We start from the raw sequence: 22,883 nt of genomic DNA, 5'->3' as shown, positions 1-22,883 counted from the left end.
TGTCACGAACCTCCATCCATACTTCATCAGGCACTCTGTCTATCAGATCTGTTCCCTTAAATATATTTCTCACTTCCACTATAGAATCATAAGGGATTTGATTTAGGTCATACCTGAATGGTCTAGTGGTTTTCCCTACTGTCTTCAATTTAAGTCTGAATTTGGCAATAAGGAGTTCATGATCTGAGCCACAATCAGCTCCCAGTCTTGTTTTTGCTGACTGTATAGAGCCTCTCCATCTTCAGCTACAAAGAATATAATCAATCTGATTTTGGTATTGACCATCTGGTGATATCCAAGTGTAGAGTCTTCTCTTGTGTATTTGGAAGAGGGTGTTTGCTATGACCAGTGTGTTCTCTTGGCAAAACTCTATTAGCCTTTGCCCTGCTTCAGTCTGTATACCAAGGCCAAATTTGCCTGTTACTCCAGGTGTTTCTTGACTTCCTACTTTTGCATTCCAGTCCCCTATAATGAAAAGGACATCTTTTTTGGGTGTTAGTTCTAAAAGGTCTTATAGGTCTTCATATAGGTTCAACTTCAGTTTCTTCAGCATTACTGGTCGGTGCATAGACTTGGATTACCATGATATTGAATGGTTTGCCTTGGAAATGAACAGAGATAATTCTGTCATTTTTTGAGATTGCATCCAAGTACTGCATTTTGGAGTCTTTTGTTGACTGTGATCGCTACTCCATTTCTTCTAAGGTATTCTTGCCCACAAGAGTAGATATCAGGGTCATCTGAGCTAAACTCACCCATTCCAGTCCATTTTAGTTCGCTGAGTCCTAAAATGTCAACATTCACTCTTGCCATCTCCTGTTTGACCACTTCCAATTTGCCTTGATTCATGGACCTGACATTCCAAGTTCCTATGCAACATTGCTCTTTACAGCATCGGACCCTGCTTCTATCACCAGTCACATCCACAACTGGGCGTTGTTTTTGCTTTGGCTCTGTCTCTTCATTCTTTTTGGAATTATTTCTCCACTGATCTCCAGTAGCGTATTGGGCACCTACTGACCTGGGGAGTTCATATTTCAGTGTCCTATCTTTTTGCCTTTTCATACTGTTCATGAGGCATGAGTTTGAGTAAACTCTGGGAGTTGGTGATGGACAGGGAGGCCTGGCGTGCTGTAGTCCATGGGGTTGCAAAGAATCGGACACTACTGAGCGACTGAACTGAACTGAACTGAAGTGTAATCTAAAAAATAATACAAATTAATGTATAAGCAAAACAGAAACAGCCTCACAGACATAGGAAACAAACCTGTGGTTACCAAATGGGGGAAAGGAAAGGGGAGAGACAAACTAGGGGTACAGGATTAACTAACTACTACTTACCCGGTGGCTCAGAGAGTAAAAGAATCTGCCTGCAACGCAGGAGACCTGGATTCAATTCCTGGGTTGGGAAGATCCCCTGGAGAAGGAAATGGCAACCCGCTCCAGTATTCTTGCCTGGAAAATCCCATGGACAGAGGAGCCTGGCAGGCTTCTACACATGGGGTCACAAAGAGTTGGACACGCCTGAGTGACTAACATACACACACACACGTGTAAAATAGATGAGCAGCAAGGACGTTTTTTACAGCACAGGGAGTTATAGCCACTGTTTTGTTGTTGTCAAGCTGCGAAGTGGTGTCTGACTCTGCGACCCCATTGATTGCAGCACAGCAGACTTCTCTGTCCTTCACTATCTCCAGGAGTTTGCTCAAACTCGTGTCCGTTTAGTTGGTGATGCCATCCAACCATCTCATCCTCTGTTGTTCACAGCACAGGAAATTGAAGCCATTATTTTGTAATAACTTATGATGGAATACAAGCTGCAAAAATAGTGAATCACCGTACTGTTGGTACACCTGAAACTAATATAATATTGTAAATCAACTGGACTTCAAGGGAAATAAAAAGACTATGCATTTGTCATTGGTCAGGGAAGCAGAGAGCAGACCCAGCCCTTGGACTTGACCTGAAGGAGCCTCAGGGCAGTCCTGCCAGTGGCCCCAGAGACCCCGCAGAGTCCATCAGCACGGCTCTAGGGCAGGAGTTCTGGGAAGTGTCCTTAAGCAGAACCGACAGGAGCTGTGTAATGAAGTCATCTCCTTAGAAATTGTGACAAATTGTAAGCAGAAAAAGTACCGTGATTTATCACCAAACATCCTGAACTGACAACTGAGTAAATGGAACCAAAAGATTCGATGCAGTTCATTTGGAGAAATGAAGAAAAACTGGCCTCAGAGTTCTCCATTAGCAACATGGAGCAGAAAATTGAGGGTGTGTTATTTAACCAAACATACCCTAAACCAACAGACATTTATAACAAAAAATTATCAAAAAGGCTGACCAGGCATCAGAAATGCATTTTTTCTCTGTTATTTTATAGGAGAAAAAATGTATACCCTAGACCAGTGCTTGTATTTATTAGATGCTGGGTATGTTCTCTTGGAAGGAAGCTGATGGAAAGATTATTCTGGTGACCACAGTTTTGCTTATTCATCCCTTATTTGCTTAAAATAAGTGATCTGTGCTCTATGTGGGATTTGAGGAAGCTACAAAGAATTATCAGAATGTCCCCTACTCCTTGAACAAATCAGTTTTCAATGAAGTGATTAGAGAGCATGGGTCCCAACAGAGTTCACAGCTCTTGCTGCGAGACTCTAACCAGAGCAAAATAGAGGACCTAGAGGGGTTTCTAAAATGTATATATGTGATTATATTATGTATGATAATTGAAATATAATGCATGGCATATGATATGTATGATGTATGATAATGTTCAATATGTTGTGTATATATATATAGTACATATGGCATATGATGCATCTGTATGGTGATGTTTAATATGTGTGATAATATAGTACATGTGGTATATGATATACATGATAATGAGGTATGATATGTGATAATTGTTATATTATCTATGATATATGTGATTATATAGCACATATGATACTCATGATAATATAATATTTATATATTTATGTTGTGCTTTTAACGAAAGTATGTACATAATCTATTCTAACAGTTGGTTATAATAGATTGGGACAGCACTGCCAAAGAGATCTCTGTTTGGCTGATATTGACACAGAGACAATTAAAAATATACTGAGAAGTATTGAATAAATACAGCCCAACAGGCCTCTTCTCTGTCCTGCAAAACATCACAAAGTTTGTGCCTTTTCCCTCTTCTACTGCATGTTAACCGTTCCTCAGAGGATGCAGGATGTGGTTTTCAGAGCTGTTTCATCTTCACTCTTTCCCAGTCCCCTGCCACAGTCTCCCAGGAGCATCCTCTAACACCACTGTGCAGATTTACTCACTGGCAGTGAGCTTCCCAGGTGACACAGTGATCAAGAGCCCTCCTGCCAATGCAGGAGATACAAGAGAGGGGAGTTTGATCCCTGAGTCGGGAAGATCCCCTGGAGAAGGAAATGGCAACCCACTCCATTGTTCTTGCCTGGAGAATTCCATGGATGGAGGAGCCTGGTGGGCTACAGTCCGTGGGGTTGCAAGGAGTCTGACGTGACTGAACACACATACATAGTAGGCAGACACTCAGTGAGGGAAAATGTTTAAAAGGGAACATAATCCATATTGATCACAACTCCCCATAAAGGTAAAATGAAGCCTTGCATTTATACTCTCCAGAAATCCTTTATGTGTGTGCTTAGCCCTGGGGGAAAGATTGTCAAAAAAAATGAAAAGAGCTGAAACATATTTATTTTATGCACTCAAGTTATCCTTGAGCCTATATTTGTATTATTAATGATAACCCCATTCCACACACACATACACTCACACATATTCATAACAAACAGCATTTTCTTAACTGCAACCTCCCCCCAAAAGAAAAACATATCAGTGTAACATCTATATTGATCACTTGAAAAGCTGTAAAATTCTATTCCAGAGGTTTCTGATGTTACAAGGGGCTTTGTTGATGGAGTGAACGATGTTGACAAGCACAAACAGAAAGCAATTCAAATGGTGGAGTTGTATGCAACAGAAAGAGATAGAGATACATGATTTAGAGATATTTGGAAGGTCTGCTAAAATAGAACATTTACAACATTAAAACTACCAAGACACAAGCTACAAGACACAGCCACAAGACTGTGTGAGAGAAAGAAGATAGCTTTGTACTTATATTTGGAAGAAGATAGGTTTTTAGCCTTGGAAGGAAAGCTATGACACACCTACCTAGAAAGTGTACTAAAAAGCAGAGACATCATTTTGCCGACAAAGGTCCAGATAGTCAAAGCTGTGGTTTTTCCAGTAGTCGTGTGTGGATGTGAGAGTTGGACCATAAAGCAGGCTGAGTGCTGAAGAACTGATGTTTTGGAATTGTGGTGCTGGAGAAGATTCTTAAGAGTCCCCTGGACAGCAAGGAGGTCAAACCAGTCAATTCTAAAGGAAATCAACCCTGAATATTCATTGGAAGGACTGATGCTGAAGCTCCAAAACTTTGGCCACCTGATGCGAAGAGCCAACTCATTGATAAAGACGCTGATGCTGGGAAAGATTGAGGGCAAGAGGAGAAGGGGGTGGCAAAGGATGAGATGGTTGAATGGCATCACCAACTCAATGGACAGGAATTTGAGCAAACTCCTGGAGATGGTGAAGGATAAGGAAACCTGAAATGCTGTAGTCCATGAGGTTGCACAGAGTCGGACACGACTGAGTGACTAAACAACAACAAGGTTTTTATTATTATTATTATTTAAACAACAACAAGGCTTTTAGCAAGCGTGTCCTTTAGTGGCCCTATAACTGGACAGGACTTTGCAGGGCATTTTTGTGAAAGTTATTTAGCCTATCTTGGGCTTCATATTCTCAAAATGTGAAACAGTGCCCAGATTATCCTCATGTCTCAGAAGTGGGTGAACATTTGAATGAAATATGCAAGATACACAGCCCAATGCCTGATAGATGATCCACCCTCACTTCCTTGCAGCAAGTACTGCATTTAGAGTGGAACTGTGTTGGGTAATTATTACATCCCAGGCACAGGGCTTGGCCCTGATCCATTCATATGGATCAGGAAATATGTTTTCCAGCTAAGTTTGGCATCACTGACTCAGTGAGGGTAGTACAGGATCAGAACTTCCTTTCTTGATTATCTTCCCAGCATAAAAAAATCACTCTTACCTCGCATGAATTAAACCAGCTTCCTTTTGAGAAGCCAATTCTCCCATCTCTTCCTAAAATGTGATGTGATTTCATTTTACTATGAATTAAGTACAAAAGTCAGGAAATCAACTACAACAGGAATTCTGCAGTGTGTTGTCATTTGAAAAATGAGAAATATAATTTTATCGAAGGAGTTTTTTCTGTTTTTCTATGATAATCATTGACTTGAACATTAATAACTTGGTCATGAGTCAATCAATTTTTTATTAGCATTTTTCATTTGCTGGACACTTAAAGAAATAAAATCCCTGCTCTCATGGAGTTTGCATTCATTTCTCCCACAGAGAAACCACGGGAAGCCTGCTTTGACCCTGGAAACATAATGAATGGGACGAGGATCGGGACGGACTTCAAGCTTGGCTCGACCGTCACTTACCAGTGTGACTCTGGCTACAAGATCGCTGACCCGTCTTCCATCACGTGTGTGATTGGAGTGGACGGGAAGCCCGCATGGGACCAGGTCTTGCCCTCTTGCAATGGTACGTGCTGACGCGTGGGGCCAGAGCTGCCTTCAGAGATAGCTTCCCTCTGGAACTCGGACCCTCATTCAGGAGAGGGGCCGTACATCAGTCCTCTGCCCCATCAGTGGGGTGACCCCACAGAGCAACGTGGGATAAGGATTTGGCCTGCCTTGAGCGTTTCATTTAATTTACTCAGGTTTCTGGGAGGGGGTTATTTTTCTTTCACTTAGATAGTTGGGCATTTCTAACTGTGAAAACTGTGCATTGTATTAAATTCAAACATACTTTGAACTTATGAGGGAAGATAAATTCTCTAGCCACAGACTCAAATGAAAAAAAAAAAAAAGAGGTCACATTTAGGCGATAGATAAATAATCTAATTTTAAATTAGAGGTTTTTCCATATCTCAAGACCCAGGAAGCACGGTTTCTGTTAACTAGTCATCATATGTATGTGCATAAAACATCAAAGAATGATTTTTCCTTATTTATTTAAATTTAAATAAAACTTAAGAATTCCAAATCATTAAACAGAAATGACATCTCCCATATTTTTTGGGGGATATCTCATGAAGAACAGCATGTTTGTGCTGAATTAATGTCTGTGAATTACTCAGATTACCAATTAAGCTAAGTGAATGTTGCTATATTTTAAACATCTCCATAGTTTGTATATTAAAGGACATATTTTGGACTAGTTTGTTTTAAAGGCATGACATAATTTTTCTTTCTGTTGCCTACAGTTCTTGTTCATTGAGGTTTCCTACTGAATTAGAACAGAAATGGAAACAGGCTTGAGTCCCTTGCACGGGTCAAAATGGCTTCTGTTTATGTTGGTTTTGGTTTACATATATTCCAATTAACCAAATGGATGAGTTAGTTTCTTGTTACCGTCTGCAGTGAAATGTTGCATGTCCTTATTCATTTAGGAAATGGTCTGTTTAATACATTAATTACCAGAGAACAAGAGCATATTCATTTTCCTATTATTATCATAATAATATAAAAGAATTTCTAGCATAAGAAAAGTGATTCCTATTTCTCAGATTACCACAGTAACATGGACAGAATAATTATTACTAATTAAACAAGAATTCTCTATATATGTTTCTCAATTGCACAGATGTTTGGTTGCTTTGAAGTGTATCATGCAGTTTTGGTGCTTATCTTCAAATCTGGGGAAGAATGTATAAGCACAGTGCAATTTATCAAAGTAGCAGAGGACCTAAAATGCCGCGTCTGTTTTCTTTCATTTCATCCTTTTTAGTTTTCATTGTTTCCTATTATCATAAAGTAATATTCTTTCATCCTATTTGTGAACAAAATAAATCTTTGCAGAAATGCTGGAAGACTCCTTCTATCAATTAACATGTATCATTTAATTTTTTTAAAAAATCAACCATACAAATTCAACCATGTTGTTTCTGAAATATATACATATATATAGTTATATATTTCAGACTGGTAGGCTGCAGTCCACAGGGTCTCAAAGAGTCAGATACGACTGGGCAACTAAGCACAACAGTTACACTTGAACAAATATATCGGAAGATGTGATTCCTGATTGATAAGATTCCTGTGTGATCATCTGGCCATCCAAATATTAGCCCAGTGAAGATTTATTTCCACTTTTCATTTATGCTTCTTGTTTAAAATTTGAAATAGTTTAACTTTTTCTTACAGAAAATGGATATTTGCAAAAGGATCTGCTTGAATTTTATATGTCTAAAAGAAAATAAATTTCTGTTCTTCATTTGTACTTATCTTTAAAAATTTGAACTTTGAGTGTTTAAGAAAATTTATTAGGTGTATGTATAAATATAAATGTATACATATACATATATATATATATATATATGTATTTTGGAAATAACGTGGTTGAATTTGTATGGTTGATTTTTTAAAAATTAAGTGATCCATCTCAACTGGTAGGAGTCTTCCCACGTTTCACTGAGAACCTTGAGCTTTGAAGTTTAGCGTAGAGAATTTCCTCCATAGAAAAAAAGTAGAAACACTTTTTTTCTATTTAAGATTGTTAAAAAAAGAAGTCATGGCAATTGTTTTAGGGTGATAAAGTTGCTCTGAGTTAATACATTAGCATGAAGGCTGCTCTTAGCTTAGTTAAGTGAAATCTCTACTAGTGTAAAGTTGTCAGGTGTCTAAGCTGTCTCCGCTGACTTTCTAGAGCATGACTTCTGTTTCCAGGCGCGTAAAGCAGGCCCTGGGAAATCTGCGCAGTCATCGGTGAGGTGCTTTGACGCCAGCATCAACATCTGAGGAGCGTTATTCATCCTGGCCATCCATTAGGACTTAACAGTGTGCTAATCAAAAGCTTAAGCACGTTATCTCTGATTTCTATCCTTTTTAATGCTTGAAAACTGTCACACCGAGAAGAAATAAGCTGTAGAAATACAAACTTTCCCTCAGACTGAAAATAGCTATGAATCCAGATCACAGAAGGTGGTGTACCCAGGATAAGGAAGCGTGTAGTCAGGCCACAGAGAGTGCACTCAGGGTCACCTCAGTGGTTACGTAGAACAGATGAGCAGACATGGACCTCTTTTTAAGTAAAAATAGGAAAAATAGAAGGATTTGCAATTTAACCCCAAAACTGGGTTTTTCAAAACTGGAATTTAATTGGATGTCTACTTTAAGATGCTTAGCAATAGTATTTTGAATATCCAGGCTATAATTTTTTTCTATTTTCTCAGCAAGTGCAATGCTGAGAGTAAATAAGATGATCAGAGGGAAAATAAACACACAGTCTGTCTCTCACTGAGTTGTGCATGTAGCATCTCATCAGTGTACCTGCCTTAACTTTCTACTTTTGGGTTCCTTCAGCTTTCAGTGGGACTTACAAGAAGAGACCCCAGATACATTAGTAACTATACCTGTCACTCTTAAGCTGAATCTATGATGAAAAGATAGCAAAGACTAAAAATGATTATTTTTCTTTTAGTCTCATAGTAATTAGAGAATAGAAAATGGAAATAATCTTTGTATCACTTAAGTTAATATGGTGTTTGAGATCAACTGGAAAATTCTAGTGAGACTTTTGAAGTAACTTAAGAATTTGTCTTTATTCGACCTGTTCCTACTCTCATGAGAACTGTTTTCATGATTATTTTAGCATGTCTGAGAACATTCTTAAAAATAATATTAGGTCCTCCTCTTAAGTTGAGTTACTTTTATTCTCACCTGCTCAATCTTTGCTTTTCTTCTTATTTCCCTTTTGATGGAGATGTAACATCCATTTGTGACTATGATGCTTTTTTAGGTCTTTGAATATTCATGTTGACTGCACATGCTGACATTTTCAGGTCCCTGTCACCTGCCGCGTGGTTACCCACAACACATAATTCTCGGTTGGTCTCTTTCAGCCCCCTGCGGAGGCCAGTACACGGGGTCAGAGGGGGTGGTATTGTCACCCAATTACCCCCACAACTATACCGCCGGTCAGACCTGCCTCTATTCAATAACGGTGCCAAAGGAATTCGGTAAGGTTTTCTTATTTTCAATTCACTGTCATATCTCTGTGTTAAGATTCCCATCATTTTATAAACAAATACATCAGCTCTTGACTTAATGAAATAGTATAAAAGAAGATGATGTGTGACAGGTTTTCCAAAGGTGTCTCATAAAAGATCTGCTGCAGGTCTTTTATCAGTGTGATGGAAAATGCTTAAACTTCCTTCTCGGATTCCAGTCCAGAATTAGCAGAATAATTTTGGCGTTGTTCCTGTTTTTGTTAGGAAGCATTTTCTCATTTGGTTGTTTGTGTATGAGGAAGATCATTGCCTCACATGTGGGCCAGGGAAACCTGATCAGTCTGTGAGATACTGGCGTGTATATTTGGTTATTGATTACTCTGGAAAATCACTGGGTCAGTGAACCCACCTTTGAGTGACTGCAGATGTAAAAGCAGGCAGTGCCCTATCTGACCCCTCCAAACCTGACATCCCAAGTTTGCTTCCTGAACTTGGCTTCCAGCCTGAGCCAATTTTCTGGGATGGCTTCGTGTCTAGATGGCCCCCCACTGACTGGCTCCTGGCGGCTTCCTCAACATCTCCCCTCTCACTCTAGACCAAGAAGATACTTCTGTGTTGGATTCTTTCCCAGAGTTGGAAGAGAATAGCTTTTATAATTTTATGGAATAGTTCCTTTCTCCCAACAGTAAAAGTTAAAACCCAACATACTCTATTTTTTTTTCTTTGCATTCAGAATAGCAGCCACCCACTCATAGAAATAAAACTGACAAAAATTCTAAGGTTCCATTCTGTTTGAGGGCAAATATTTTAAAAACATATTTATGTGATGAGAAAGTTAATTGCTGCTTAAGAAACTTGCATATGGGAGACAGATGATTTCTATGAACTTCTTTTATATTAATCACAGGCTTCTAAAAATCTAATAAAAACCTCCTCCAAGGACTTACTTCAGCCTCTGGTAGTTTAGATCATGGGCCTTCATGAACAGTGCAAAGCAATGTACTCAGTATCTTAAGCTCCTTCTTTCAGGCAGTTCTCAAGGGTGACTGAGTTTCCAGGCAAGGCTTCCCTTGTGTCATCTTGCTCTGTTAAGAAAATCAGGTGTCTGATACTTAGAGGGTGATAGATGTGATCACAGAAACCAGGGCAGAGGGACCAGACTCTCAAGAAGGTCCACTGACTCTATCAGTATGTGGAAAATGGAAAATACCAATTTAATTTAAAAACTGAAAGACTGGCTTCAAAATATTTATTTTGTTATAAAAAATGAATAGTAAAACTTAAGTCCTAGATTTCCACTCTTTAAGATGACCGATGACTCTAAAATCCTCTGTTTGTTGTTGTTGTCGTTGTTGAGTCACTGAGTCATGTCCAACTCTTTGTGACTCCTTGGACTGCAGCATTCCAGGCTCCCCAGTCCTTCACTGTCCCCCAGGGTTTGCTCAGATTCATGCCCATGAAATCAGTGATGCCATCCAACCATCTCATCCTTTGCTGCCCCCTTCTCCTCCTGCCCTCAATCTTTCTCAGCATCAGGGTCTTTTCGAATGAGTTGGCCCTTGGCATCAGGTGGCCAAAGTATTGGAGCTTCAGCTTCAGCATTAGTCCTTCCAATGAATATTCAGGGTTGATTTCCTTTAGGACTAACTGGTTGATGTCTCTGCTATCCAAGGGACTCTCGAGTCTTCTTCAGCACCACAGTTTGAAGGCATCAATTCTTTGGCTCTCAGCCTTCTTTATGGCTCTCACATCTGTACGTGACTACTGGAAAAAACATAGCTTTCGGTATATGGACCTTTGTCAGCAAAGCGATATTTCTGCTTTTTAATATGCTGTCTAGGTTTGTCATAGCTCTCCTTCCAAGGAGCAAACATCTTTGAATTTCATGGCTGCAGTCACTGCCTGCAGTGATTTTGGAGCCCAAGAAAATAAAGTCTGTCACTGCTTCCACTTTTTCCCATCTATTTGCCATGAAGTGATGGGACCTTGTTCATTTCTTTGTTTTTAAAAAAGCACTTTGTGCCAACCCACCCCTTCATTTTCAGTGGTGTTTGGGCAGTTCGCCTATTTCCAGACGGCGCTGAATGACCTGGCAGAGCTGTTTGATGGGACGCACCCTCAGGCCAGACTGCTCAGCTCCCTCTCGGGGTCTCACTCAGGTAAACCTTCCGTGAGCTCTGTCTTTCATTCTAGTCACACAGCCAGGAGAATTAATATTAAGCTTGTCTATTTTTATTTTCTTTTGTGGAGAAGAAATTTAATCATCTTTGAATTTGCTTGCTTGCTTAGTAAAATCTTATTTTCAGTGTAAAATTTCAAATGCATTTTAATCCCACATATAAAGCCACCTGACTTTATTTATTTATTTTTTTTACTGAGACCGCAGAAAATGTAATACTTATCTCAGAAGAAGATAAAAATATCAGAAAATAAATACCCTGTTATTTTCTATCCTATAGATGATCTCTGATTTTCCCTCCAGGTGAGACACTGCCTTTGGCCACATCCAACCAAATTCTGCTCCGATTCAGCGCCAAGAGCGGGGCTCCGGCGCGGGGTTTCCACTTCGTGTATCAAGGTGCGTCTCTGCCCTCTTCGCCCTCCTCCCACACCACGTACCACTGTTTTCAGCACCAAAAGCGTGGCTTGTACTTCATTTAATAATTGAGAGTTTGAGCGTATCTGCATAATTATAATAACATTACTTAATAAAAATACTGAAGTTTTTCTTTTGACAAATATATTTCTAAGACAAAGATACAATTGTGCTTCATTTATTTGACAGGATCAGGAAACAAATATTTATGAGATTACCTTAGTATAGCACTTCACTATTTGCAAAGTAATTTCAAATGTGTCAATATTATTTCACCTAATTAAGTAAAATATTTCGTAATAGATTTTAGTAACCATCTTAATGAAACACACTTAAAACACATTGTAGGATTCCAAACCTTGCTGTAAAAATTAATTGAAAAAGAAATGTAACAAAACCAAACTAAACCCAAGGCACCACCCGTGTTTCTATCACTGGAGGTACCTATTTTATTTTGCTTAAGTTCTAACTTTAGGCACAGTCACATCTTTACATTTATTTTTGAACTTGGAGCTTATTCAAAATGTTTGAAATTGCGCAATGGTTCTGAACCATGAAGATTTCTTTCCTGTTTCTAGTTCATCTTTAGTTTGCATATCCATTATGTGAATTTGAGAGTACACCCCATGGACTGAAAAGTTTGTCCACTTTCAGAGGCACAGGGAAAGTCTCTAGATCTAAATTGTGATAACTGTCCCCTGAGATCGGAAAGAGGTTGCCATTTTCAGAGATACGCCAACTTCCTGTTCAAAAGTGAGAGGAATACTTAGCATTTCAAGGTCTCAGTGTTCCTGGAGGCTGAAGCTATGGCAAGCAGCTCTTGAACATTTTCTTCAGCAAAGGAGGAGAATAGCTTCCTGGCAAAAATTTCTTTCTTTTAATAAGGACTTTTCCAGAAAGCATCCTCAACAACATCATGGTTTTCATCAAGTTATAGAGAATAACAATCTGTCATGTCATTCATAAATCATTTATGATAATCACACACTGAGAAATGCATGGCCTCAAAATATCTCACGGTAAAACCCCTTCGGTATTCAGTAATAAGATGATTTAAAAGTCACGGAAAGCGTGAGCATGTTTGACAGGTCAGGAGAAGTACCTCTAATCCAGTTTAAGAAGCACTTGCTTGTGTGACTGTGCTATTACATTAAAATTAATTGCATTGTTCAAATTGAACTTTTGTTAAAATGTAAATAACTAAACCAGTAAATATCGCCTTTATAGTAGAGGGTCCAATTTAAGCAACTCACTTCTCACCTAATCCTAATTTTCTTTAAATCAATGCTGTATTACTTTGCAGAAGCAAATTCACAAACCAAACTAAGTTGGAATGACATCTAAGGAAACTGGGCTACTTAGTTTAAGTACATTTTTTTGTCCTGGAAAGCTTCAAGTGCCTAGGATTGTCTACGTTGTTTAGGGACTTCCTGTAATTTTTTATAAAGATTTGAAAATTGATCAGATTATCAGATAAAATACCTGAGGCACATGATCCTACATCTATCCTGTTTGAGCCTTTGTACTGTAGCACACCAGGCTCCTCTGTCCGTGGGATTTCCCAGCCAAGAATACTGGAGTGGGTTGCCATTTCCTTCTCCAGGGGGTCTTCCTGACCCAGGGATCATTAAAATATATGAAATTCAGAAAAGTAGAAAGAAAAGCAAATCCTTCTATAGAAGTAATGTATTTTCCTTGTGCTTAAGGATATATGATGACTATAACATGCTCAGTATTTCTTCTAAGGTTCCAATGTGTCTCCTTTTCTTACTGCAGTGAGTTTATGCAAAAGTTGATGTCTTTTTATCAAAGCCCAATCCTTTGGAGCTAAAGAATTAGGATCTTGAATGCAATTTATCAATCACTCAAAAGCACATGGGAAAGTTTTCAATCCTTCTCGAAAGTAAAATTGAACATTGCCTTTTGAAAGATAGTAGTTAAGTGGAAACCTAGAAATTATTACAACTCTATTGTGTAAAAACTTTCTGAATATTGCTTTCATGTGCTACTTAGAGCTTCATTCCTCCATAAGCCGTTAACGCTTAACATTGTGCAGGACTTCCTAACTTCTGTGACTGTACGCAGTCCAGCCCTTGTTCACAGACAGCCCTGTTTGTAAAGGGCTCTTCAGGGTGCCATGAAGAATGGGTGCAGGTGTCAGGCGCAGAAAACCTGTCCGTGACTCAGGCATGCTCCCTGCCCCTCTGTGTGGTCCTGGTGAATAACACAGAAACAGTGCTAGTGAGGACGCTGCTGTCCTCCTGATCTTGTGAAGAAACGGAAGTGTAGAGGCCTCTTTATTATTTGTATTTTTTACAGAGTATTGTAACTTTATGTCTTTGTTGTTGTTGTTCAGTCACTAAGTTGTGTCCAGCTCTTTGAGACCTCATGGACTGCGGCACACCAGGTTCCCCATCCCTCACCATCTTCTTGAGTTTGCTCAAGTTCATGTTCATTGAGTTCATTGAGCCATCCAACCATCTCATCCTCTGTTGTCCCCTTCTCCTCCTGCCTTCAGTCTTTCCCAGCATCAGAGTCTTTTCCAATGAGTCGGCTCTTGGCATCAGGTGGCCGAAATTTTGGAGCTTCAGCTTCAGCATCAGTCCTTCCAATGAATATCCAGGGTTGATTTCCTTTAGGATGGACTGGTTTGATCTCCCTGCTGCCCAAGGGACTCTCAAGAGTCTTCCCCAGCACCACAGTTCCAAAGCATCAATTCTTCAGTGCTTAGCCTTCTTTATGGTCCAGCTCTCACATCTGTACATAACTACTGGAAAAATCACAGTTTTGACTATTGCTGGGTTTTATTTGTTTGTTTGCTTCCTGTGCTTCTTGCAGGTAGAAGGACACATTCGTAAAGTGAGGTAGGTAAGAGGGTGGTGGAATCTTTCACCACCACAAATTCTCTAAGCTATAGACATGAGCAGACAGCTGTCTTACTGCACCTATTTTAGGGTAAAAGGGAAAAAAAAAGAAAACAATGACAGCAATAAAATAAACCTGAAGGCAGACAAGAATAACTTATCCAAGTAAAGCAGTCGTCCCTTTTTCATTGAATGACAGATGAACATATTCTATTTCTCAAAATCACTCTGTTCTCATAGTTGAAAAATCTATCCTGACAAGCCACGGCTAGTCTGTGAATTCAAACATACATCAGTGAATTATGCACAACACTTTATGCTCAATCTTCTTTGTAAGAAGTATGCATTTTATAAGCTCTTGGTACAACATGTGAATTTCTTAGAACTGGAAAACTAACTAAGCCTTATAATTTATGCCATCTTAGAAAAGATGAGACCTGGGGAAAATCAACTAAAACATGTATTTGCTTGCCTAGGAAGGACGTCAAGCAAAGAAAACCTTAGTCTAAATTCTTCCTCCCAAACTTAGAAAAAGCATTTCCACTCCCTGTTCCTGTTTTCCCCATAGTCAGAATATTGCCCGTTTTCAGATCATGAAAGTCCCAGAGGGTAGCACCCAGTCTCTGCACAGCGCAGTCCATGGCCTGAGAAGCCAGTCACGTGCTTACCACCCTCTGATCCAGGCAAACCTCATCCCCTTCCACTCGGCCCTGGGCTGATCTCACTTTGCTTCACAGCATTCACTGAAAGATGGAGAATAATTGCTTGTTGTTGTCATTGTTGTTGTTGCCAAGTCATGTCAGACTCTTTGTGACCCCATGGACTGCAGCATGCCAGGCTTCCCTATTCTTCACTTTTTCACACCATTTGTTCAAACTCATGTCCATTGGGTCGGTGATGCCATCCAACCATCTCATCCTCTGTTGTCCCCTTCTCCTCCCACCTTCAATCTTTCCCAGCATCAGGGTCTTTTCCCAATGAGTCAGCTCTTGGCATCAGGTAGGTAAAGTATTGGAGCTTCAACTTCAACATCAGTCCTTCCAATGAATCTTCAGGATTGATTTCCTTCAGGATGGACTGGTTTGATCTCCCTGCTGTCCAAGGGACTCTCAAGAGTCTTCTCCAGAATCACAATTTGAAAGCATCAATTCTTTGGCACTCAGCCTTCTTTATGGTCCACCTCTCACATCCATACATGACTACTAGAATAATTGCTACTGGCATGGCATTTCTCTGTGGTATGGCCTGAAATCTCCAGGTGAGGAAAGATTAGAGATTTCTCCATATTTATAAAAAGGACAGTCAAGATTATCATTGTATTTATTTGTTTATCCCTCTCATGCTGCTGTTCAACTGTAACACAAGAATCAGACACTAAAATATGACAAATGTAAGCTGTGGGCAATATGTTTATAACAGAATATTATATTCTGTGTTGTTTTCAGTTACAGAAAAATATTCTGTAATATCATTAATTTTCTCATAGTTATTAGACAGTACACAATTTTATTAACTTTTGCCTTCTGATCAAAAATATTTCAACACTGAATTGAAGCTTAGTTTATTCAAAACAGTCTTCTGACTTCCATTCCCATAGAAGTGCTTCCAGCAATTTACCCAAATGGTGTCAGTTATTGCTTGGGTTCAATTCAACCCAAGATGCCAGAGTATTAGGAAAAGGACCATAAAGACAGAAGGATTATTTGTAAGTAAAATGTCCCCCTCAGAGGGCTGCACTTTCGAAGAAGGTACTCAAAGACAGGGAGATGGGGATCTCGGAGATGATAAACATGAACTGACTTTCAATGCAGGGACAGAAGTCAATATGCAAACTCGCGAGTGCGTACCTGGCGGATCTCAGCGTCGGTTTGGGGTGACCAGCCCCTTTGCCCCTGAAGTGTTTTTCGAACTTTATCTCGTGCCTCCTTTTGTAAACAGGAAAATCGCTTATAGTGATCACTCCCTGCCTATCAGTGCATTCTGATCTACAGCCTGAGTGGATGCCTCACTGGATGGAGGCTCACCTGCCGTGCCCAGGGTCAAAGACCATGAGATCCGCATGCTGTGGAGAACGTGGAGACAGGCAGAGAGCTGGGGGCGGCTGCAGGAGGCTGGCCTGTGTGGTGGGCCTGAGGGTGCTGCCGTGGGCTCAGCGCTGTCAGGGGGCATCTTCATCTGTACGTGGACATGGGAGGGACGGAGCAGGGCTGACTGGGATCAGTAGAGGTGGCAGACCTGTGAGTCTGGGGAGGGGATTCGGGGTCTTTGTGTGGCTCGAACAGTGCTCCCAGCAGTGCCTGTGGTCACAAACATACAGTGGCCTCCAAGACTGGGTGTGGTCCGCAGCGGGAACCAGCTCTCAGGGAGCCAGCGGCCAGGTGTCAGGGTCAGGGCCGCGCCTCGTGTTCCCCACTCCTTCAGCAAGTGATGTCCCGCCAGCTAGAGTGTACTGCCAAGCTTTGCTCTTTGCTGTGTAATCTGTTCTTTTCATTTACAAACACACAGTTGTAATATTAGACACTGGGGAAGGGTCAGTGCCCCCTCCAGCCCCAAACGGCTCCCCGCTCCCTGCCTCCCACCTTGGAGAACTGCTGGTCCAGTGGGAAGACCCTGGGAAGGAGAAGGAGAAGGCTGGCTCTGCCCTCAGCCACTCCCACTGTCCTCTTCTTCCTCCCAAGTCTTTCCTAACAGGATGAATCCTGTAACTGTATGTATGTTACTTATGGTATGTTCTTTTTTTTTTTTTCTTAATTTTATTATGGTAACATGAGATTTACCCTCTCATGTTATGCTTCCAATCATTGTTTAAGATGAGCAGTTAGCATTTTGTAAAGTTCGCAGTGCATGATTCAGTGTCCTTGGGGCTTCCCAGGTGCCACAGGGGTAAAGAATCTTCCTGTCAATGCAGGAGACGTGAGAGATGCGGGTTTGACCCCTGGGTTGGGACGATCCCCTGGAGGAGGGCATGGAAACCCATTCCAGTATTCTTGCCTGGAGAATCCCATGGACAGAGGAACCTGGTGGGCTGCAGTCCATGGGGTAGCAAAGGGTCAGACACAACTTAGCACTCACGCAACACAGCATCATTAACTGTTTGCACAGCTTTGTCTGTAGAACTTGATCTGTAGAACTTGGGAGTCTTGAATGACTGCCATTGAATTGTAGCTCTACCTTCCCCCTACCCCTCCCCACCACCTCCTGGCAACCACCATCTGCTCTCTGCTCCTCTAAGCTTGTCTCTTAATTGCTTCCTATCCATGGGACCGTGCAGTATTTGTCCTTCTGCAACAGACTTGTTCCACTTCCCTAATGTTCTATGGGTCCGTCCATGTTGTTGCAAGTAGCACAATTTCCTTCCTTTTTAGAGAGCTGAATAATATTCTATCGTGTGTATATATGACATTATTTATTCATTGGTGGACATGAGGTTGTTTCCATAAGTTGGCTATTGCAAATAATACCCTTATGTAATGACGGTGCAGATGTCTCTCCAGGGGAGGGATTTCATTTCCTTCAGATAAACACTCAGAAGTAGAATTGCTGGGTCATGTGGTAGTTCTGTTTTTAATTTTGCTTTTTAATCACCACGGCCACATTATAAGTAATCCTTTATATAGCAGCTCTTCTCACTGGAGTCTGAGGTCCTTGAGGATAAGTGCAAGTTCTTAGTCATCTCATTATCAGCAGCACAATAATCTGAGTACTTAGTTAAGTTCAATGCCTGAATATCACTCTGTCCTCATAAAGCGCCAATTCTCCATGTGCCATGTTTTCCCCGTCTGTGATAGGGATCTGAGGTGGTCCTCAGGGTTGATTTGAGGAGGCATGTAGATGAGTAAGTGCCCCCTGAGCCGAGCCATTCCTCATGGAGACCGCGAAAGACATTATTAATTTCCGCATCAGCAGAAACTCTCTCTGGACTCATCTTAGCTCTGTTTCCAAGGAGATGCCGTGGCTTTGTGCTGCAGACACAGATGGTTGTGCTGTGTGTCTTGCTTCTAGCTGTCCCGAGGACCAGTGACACCCAGTGCAGCTCTGTCCCCGAGCCCAGGTACGGGAGGAGAATCGGTTCCGAGTTCTCGGCGGGGTCCGTCGTCCGCTTCGAGTGTAACCCGGGCTACCTGCTCCAGGGCTCCGCGGCCATCCGCTGCCAGTCTGTGCCCAGCGCCCTGGCCCAGTGGAATGACACGGTCCCCAGCTGCGTGGGTAAGCGTGTGTCCCCACCGTGTGACCACCAGCGTGGGGTCCGCAGTCCCCGGTCACAGAGGCACTAACGGCCTCTCTTTAGTCCACGTAAGCGGACTCCAGACCTGTTTAAAGGGAAAATTATTTTATCAGAAATAATTGAGTAGCAGCCAAATCCCAAAAATTACTGTGTTTCATGAAACAAGGCATCAGATTAACAAGTATGAAACGTGATTTCCTTTTCGATACTTATTAAGTATGCCATCACAAGCCATGGGTATACAACATCATTTCGTTTGTAGGGAAAATCATTATAATGTTGATTTGTTACATGACTTGTGTAATGCCCTTTTAATAAATTGGTGCTGATGAAGATCTGAAAAATAGTAGGTTAATGCATCCCAAATAACAAAGACATTGTTGGTGATAGTTTATTTGCTTCGTTTTGTGTAAGGACCTCCAGGGCAATCATGATTAGCACTTGAATTCATTTGTGCCTTTTAAGCGTCTCTTCTCTCTGGATTTGCTCACAAATCCCATTAGTATCAGTTGGAGCTGCCTGTCTGCATATAGAAGAGAAAACTCCACAGAGCTTCTTAACTTGTAGTAGAGCAATTACTCTAAACAGAATTCACTTCAGAGATGCTGTTGTTGGGTACAGTGTCTAAGACTTAGCAGCATAGCAGATGATAATCTATGGTATTGATCATTTAAAAGAAAACAGACCAAGTCTGACCTTGGCTACAAATGCCTTTTAAAGCATCATAGTCCATGTAAGACATCTCTTAATAGCTGATCACACAGTGAAGGAGCAGTGAGTACAGAATCAGTGTTCTTCACTGTACTTTATTTATCCTATTTGTGGGTTTGGCTTTCAGTCCCCTGCAGTGGCAATTTCACTCAGCGGAGAGGTACCATTTTATCCCCCGGCTACCCTGAACCCTATGGCAACAACTTAAACTGCATATGGAAGATCATCGTTACAGAGGGGTCAGGAATCCAGGTATGTTCACAAAGCCCAGAGGCTCCTAAGAAGCAGAGCTCTGCCCACGGGCTTCTCCCTTCTTTGTTTCCCTCTTTTTGTATTGGTTATTCTGAATATACAAACTGTAACCTGTTTCTCTTTTCTTACCATCCCTACCAAGTGTTTCTAATCATGTGTCTACATTTGAAATTAAAGTGATAGACTTTTAGAATAAAATCTATCAGAAGTGCCATTTGTGGAAATTTTGTGGATGTCATTTCCATGGCTTAACTTCTTTGGTTTTGCCTTTCTCTAACATGTATATTTTTAATGTCTTGAAAACCCCGTTGGACTAGTCTAATTTTATTAATTTATTTTTAATCGAAGGATAATTGCTTTACAGTATTGTGCTGGCTTCTGGCACAGATCAACATGAATCCGCTATCGGTATACATGCGCCCCCTTCCTCTTGAACCTCACTCCCACCTTCCACCCACCCACCCTTCTAGATAGTTACAAAGCCCCAATTTGAGTTCCCTGAGTCATATAGCAAATCCCCATTGGCTATTTTCATATACACTACGTATACGTTTCCATTCTGTTTTCAGTCTGATTTTATTAAGTGAAGGACAAATATTGACTTGTTTGGTAGATTCAAGTGATCAGCTTTGCCACGGAGCAGAACTGGGACTCTCTGGAGATTTACGATGGTGGTGACGCAAGTGCGCCAAGGCTGGGGAGCTTTTCAGGTAGGTGACCCCGTCCCCGAGTGTCTGTGGATCCGAGTCATCCCACCATGACGGACTGCAGGAGAGCACTCAGCGCCGACCTTTCCCTGGGAGACTCTTCTCTGTGCTAACAAGTTTCTCTAGTGTTGGGAGGCTTGGAAGGAGAGCACCAGACCCCAGAGTGAAGGGAAAAGCGCCGTCCCCCGCAAGCAGGAGGCTGATGGATGATCACTGTGGTGGGCTCTGAGCTGGGGAGAATGTGGGTTATTACCCTGTGGACGCAATGGGGTGTCTTCACTGAAGTCAGTTTTGTGTGGGGGTGGTTTGGACAACGAACTTTGGGGTGGGTGACTTCCTTTTCTTTTGCGCTCATTAGAAGCGTTTGATGCAGTTGGGGACCAAGTGCTGAGGCCGGGGAGCAAGGTGGCCGGGGATGCAGATGGAAGGCTGGGAGCAGACGTGGACCCTGAGAACAGACATAGATACAGAGGATGGGGACAGGGTTTCTCGTGACTGGGTGGGGAGCTGGATACACAGGGACCCGAAAGCTGGCAAGGAGCTGCTTGTGATAGATTTGAACTAGACACCCTGGTGTGAACTCATGGTCTTCATACGTATAGCTGTGCATGCCTGTCCAATCATGTCCAAGTCTTTGCAACCGCATGGACTGTAGCCTGCCAGGCTCCTCTGTCCATGGAATTTCCCAAGCAAGAATTCTGGACTGGGTGGCCATTTCCTTCTCCAGGGGATCTTCCCAATCCAGGGATCGAACCCACCTCTCCTGCATTCGCAGGCAAGTTCTTTACCCCTGAGCCACTTGGGAAACCCTATGTACAACTGTATAGCTATAGAGATAGAAGTACATGTGTGTGTGTGTGTCTGTGTGTGTACATATTTCCCACCTCTGTATCCTGTGAGGTGTAAAACAATAACCCCTCAGCAAGGAGTTACCCACCTAGTACCCAGTTATGCGTTTCTGAAATCACTTGAAGTCCCATTCTCCCTTAAAGGCACTAGTACTTCTTGGAGAACCATTGACTCTGAAGCTCTGGGAGAGAAAACATGCATGATGATCCCTTTTGTATGAAATAGAAATATGTGGATCCAAGCTGATATACATAAACACATGCATGAGTGTAAGGAATAAGAGAGAAAGCCTTCCCAAACTATAATAAATCTAAACTAACAAATGGGAAGGAGATGGAATCACAGCTGCCACTGGTGGCCGTTAGGACATACGTGTCCATATGGGGAGGTCAGTGGAGGCTGAAGGTAGCATGTGAGGTTGATGAGGACAGACAGCCACAGTCTCCATGCACCTCCTCACCTTGTCCTCATGCACTCGCTGCAAAGGAGGAAAGAAGTCATTCACAGTGAGAAGCCTGGCAGACACCACCTTCCTAAGACAGTCATGTCAAGATTTACAGTAACAGGAAAAGGTGTGCACTGGTATACTGATAAGCCTGCTCTCGAAATAAGCAAGCAGAGGAACAGAAAGGCATGATGTGACTTAGAATTGCAGTTGCCATGGTGTAAATTCTCCCATGCATGGACACTAAGTCTCTTCAGTCTGTCCATGGCATTTCCTAGGCAAGAATACTAGAGTGGGTTGCCATGTCCTCTTCCAGGGAATCTTCCAGACTCAGGGATCAAACCTGCATCTCCTATATCTCCTGCATTAGAGGCTGGTTCTTTATCGCTAGCATAACCTGGGAAGCCAGTAAGCCCTTTTCCACCAGGGCTGATTTCAAACACCCAGCACGATGTCACTAAAGTTGAGTTTGGGAGGAAATGCCCTGAAGTAGATTCTGGAAGCCTCTGAGTCAACTCCCTCACACCTCTGAGAGCAGACAAACACAGTGACCTTGGGAGAATACCCTCTTCGTGAATCACAGCCTTGTGGCGAAGGGGCTCGCATAACTCAAAGTAGCTATGAGCCATGCTGTGCTGGGCCACCCACAATGAACCAGTCATAGTGAAGATTTCTGGCAAAATGTGGTCCTCTGGAGGAGCCCGCTCCAGTATTCTTGCCTGGAGAATCCTATGAACTGGAGAATCCTAGTGTGAAAAGGCAAAAACATATGACACCAGAAGATGAGTAACTCAATGGACATGAGTTTGAGCAAACTCCAGGAGACAGTGAAGGACAAGGGAACCTGGCGTGCCGTAGTTCATGGGGTCACAGAGAGTAGAACATGATTTAATGACTGAACAACAATGGGAGAACACAGCATCATATTTTGATATTTTTGCCAAAAATGTATCACCACCTGAATTTAGTCATGAAGAACATCAGACATTCTCTTCGGAGATTATGTTGCTTTAAAAAAGCATTTTTTTTTTCAAAATGTGTTCATCTTTTTTTGGAGAACTCATTTTCAAGTTTGCCTGCACCAAGCCTTACGGCAGGG

The 22,883-nt window shown here is 41.6% G+C and overlaps 1 protein-coding gene across 1 annotated transcript in view; it reads left to right on the top strand.

The window, feature by feature from the left end:
• The window catches only part of CSMD1 (CUB and Sushi multiple domains 1), a 2,005,298-nt gene that overhangs the window by 1,755,749 nt on the left and 226,666 nt on the right, over positions 1-22,883 (top strand). The window contains exons 30-36 of the mRNA XM_043454305.1: positions 5,472-5,666; positions 9,028-9,144; positions 11,181-11,294; positions 11,618-11,713; positions 18,598-18,801; positions 19,659-19,783; positions 20,397-20,493. Of these exons, the coding sequence (XP_043310240.1) occupies positions 5,472-5,666; positions 9,028-9,144; positions 11,181-11,294; positions 11,618-11,713; positions 18,598-18,801; positions 19,659-19,783; positions 20,397-20,493 (948 nt within the window). The remainder of the gene's footprint in view (positions 1-5,471; positions 5,667-9,027; positions 9,145-11,180; positions 11,295-11,617; positions 11,714-18,597; positions 18,802-19,658; positions 19,784-20,396; positions 20,494-22,883) is intronic.

The sequence above is a fragment of the Cervus canadensis genome, chromosome 31 (assembly GCF_019320065.1).
Source record: "Cervus canadensis isolate Bull #8, Minnesota chromosome 31, ASM1932006v1, whole genome shotgun sequence".
In the NCBI taxonomy this organism is placed as follows: domain Eukaryota; kingdom Metazoa; phylum Chordata; class Mammalia; order Artiodactyla; family Cervidae; genus Cervus; species Cervus canadensis.
This window is presented reverse-complemented; position numbering and strand designations above follow the sequence as displayed.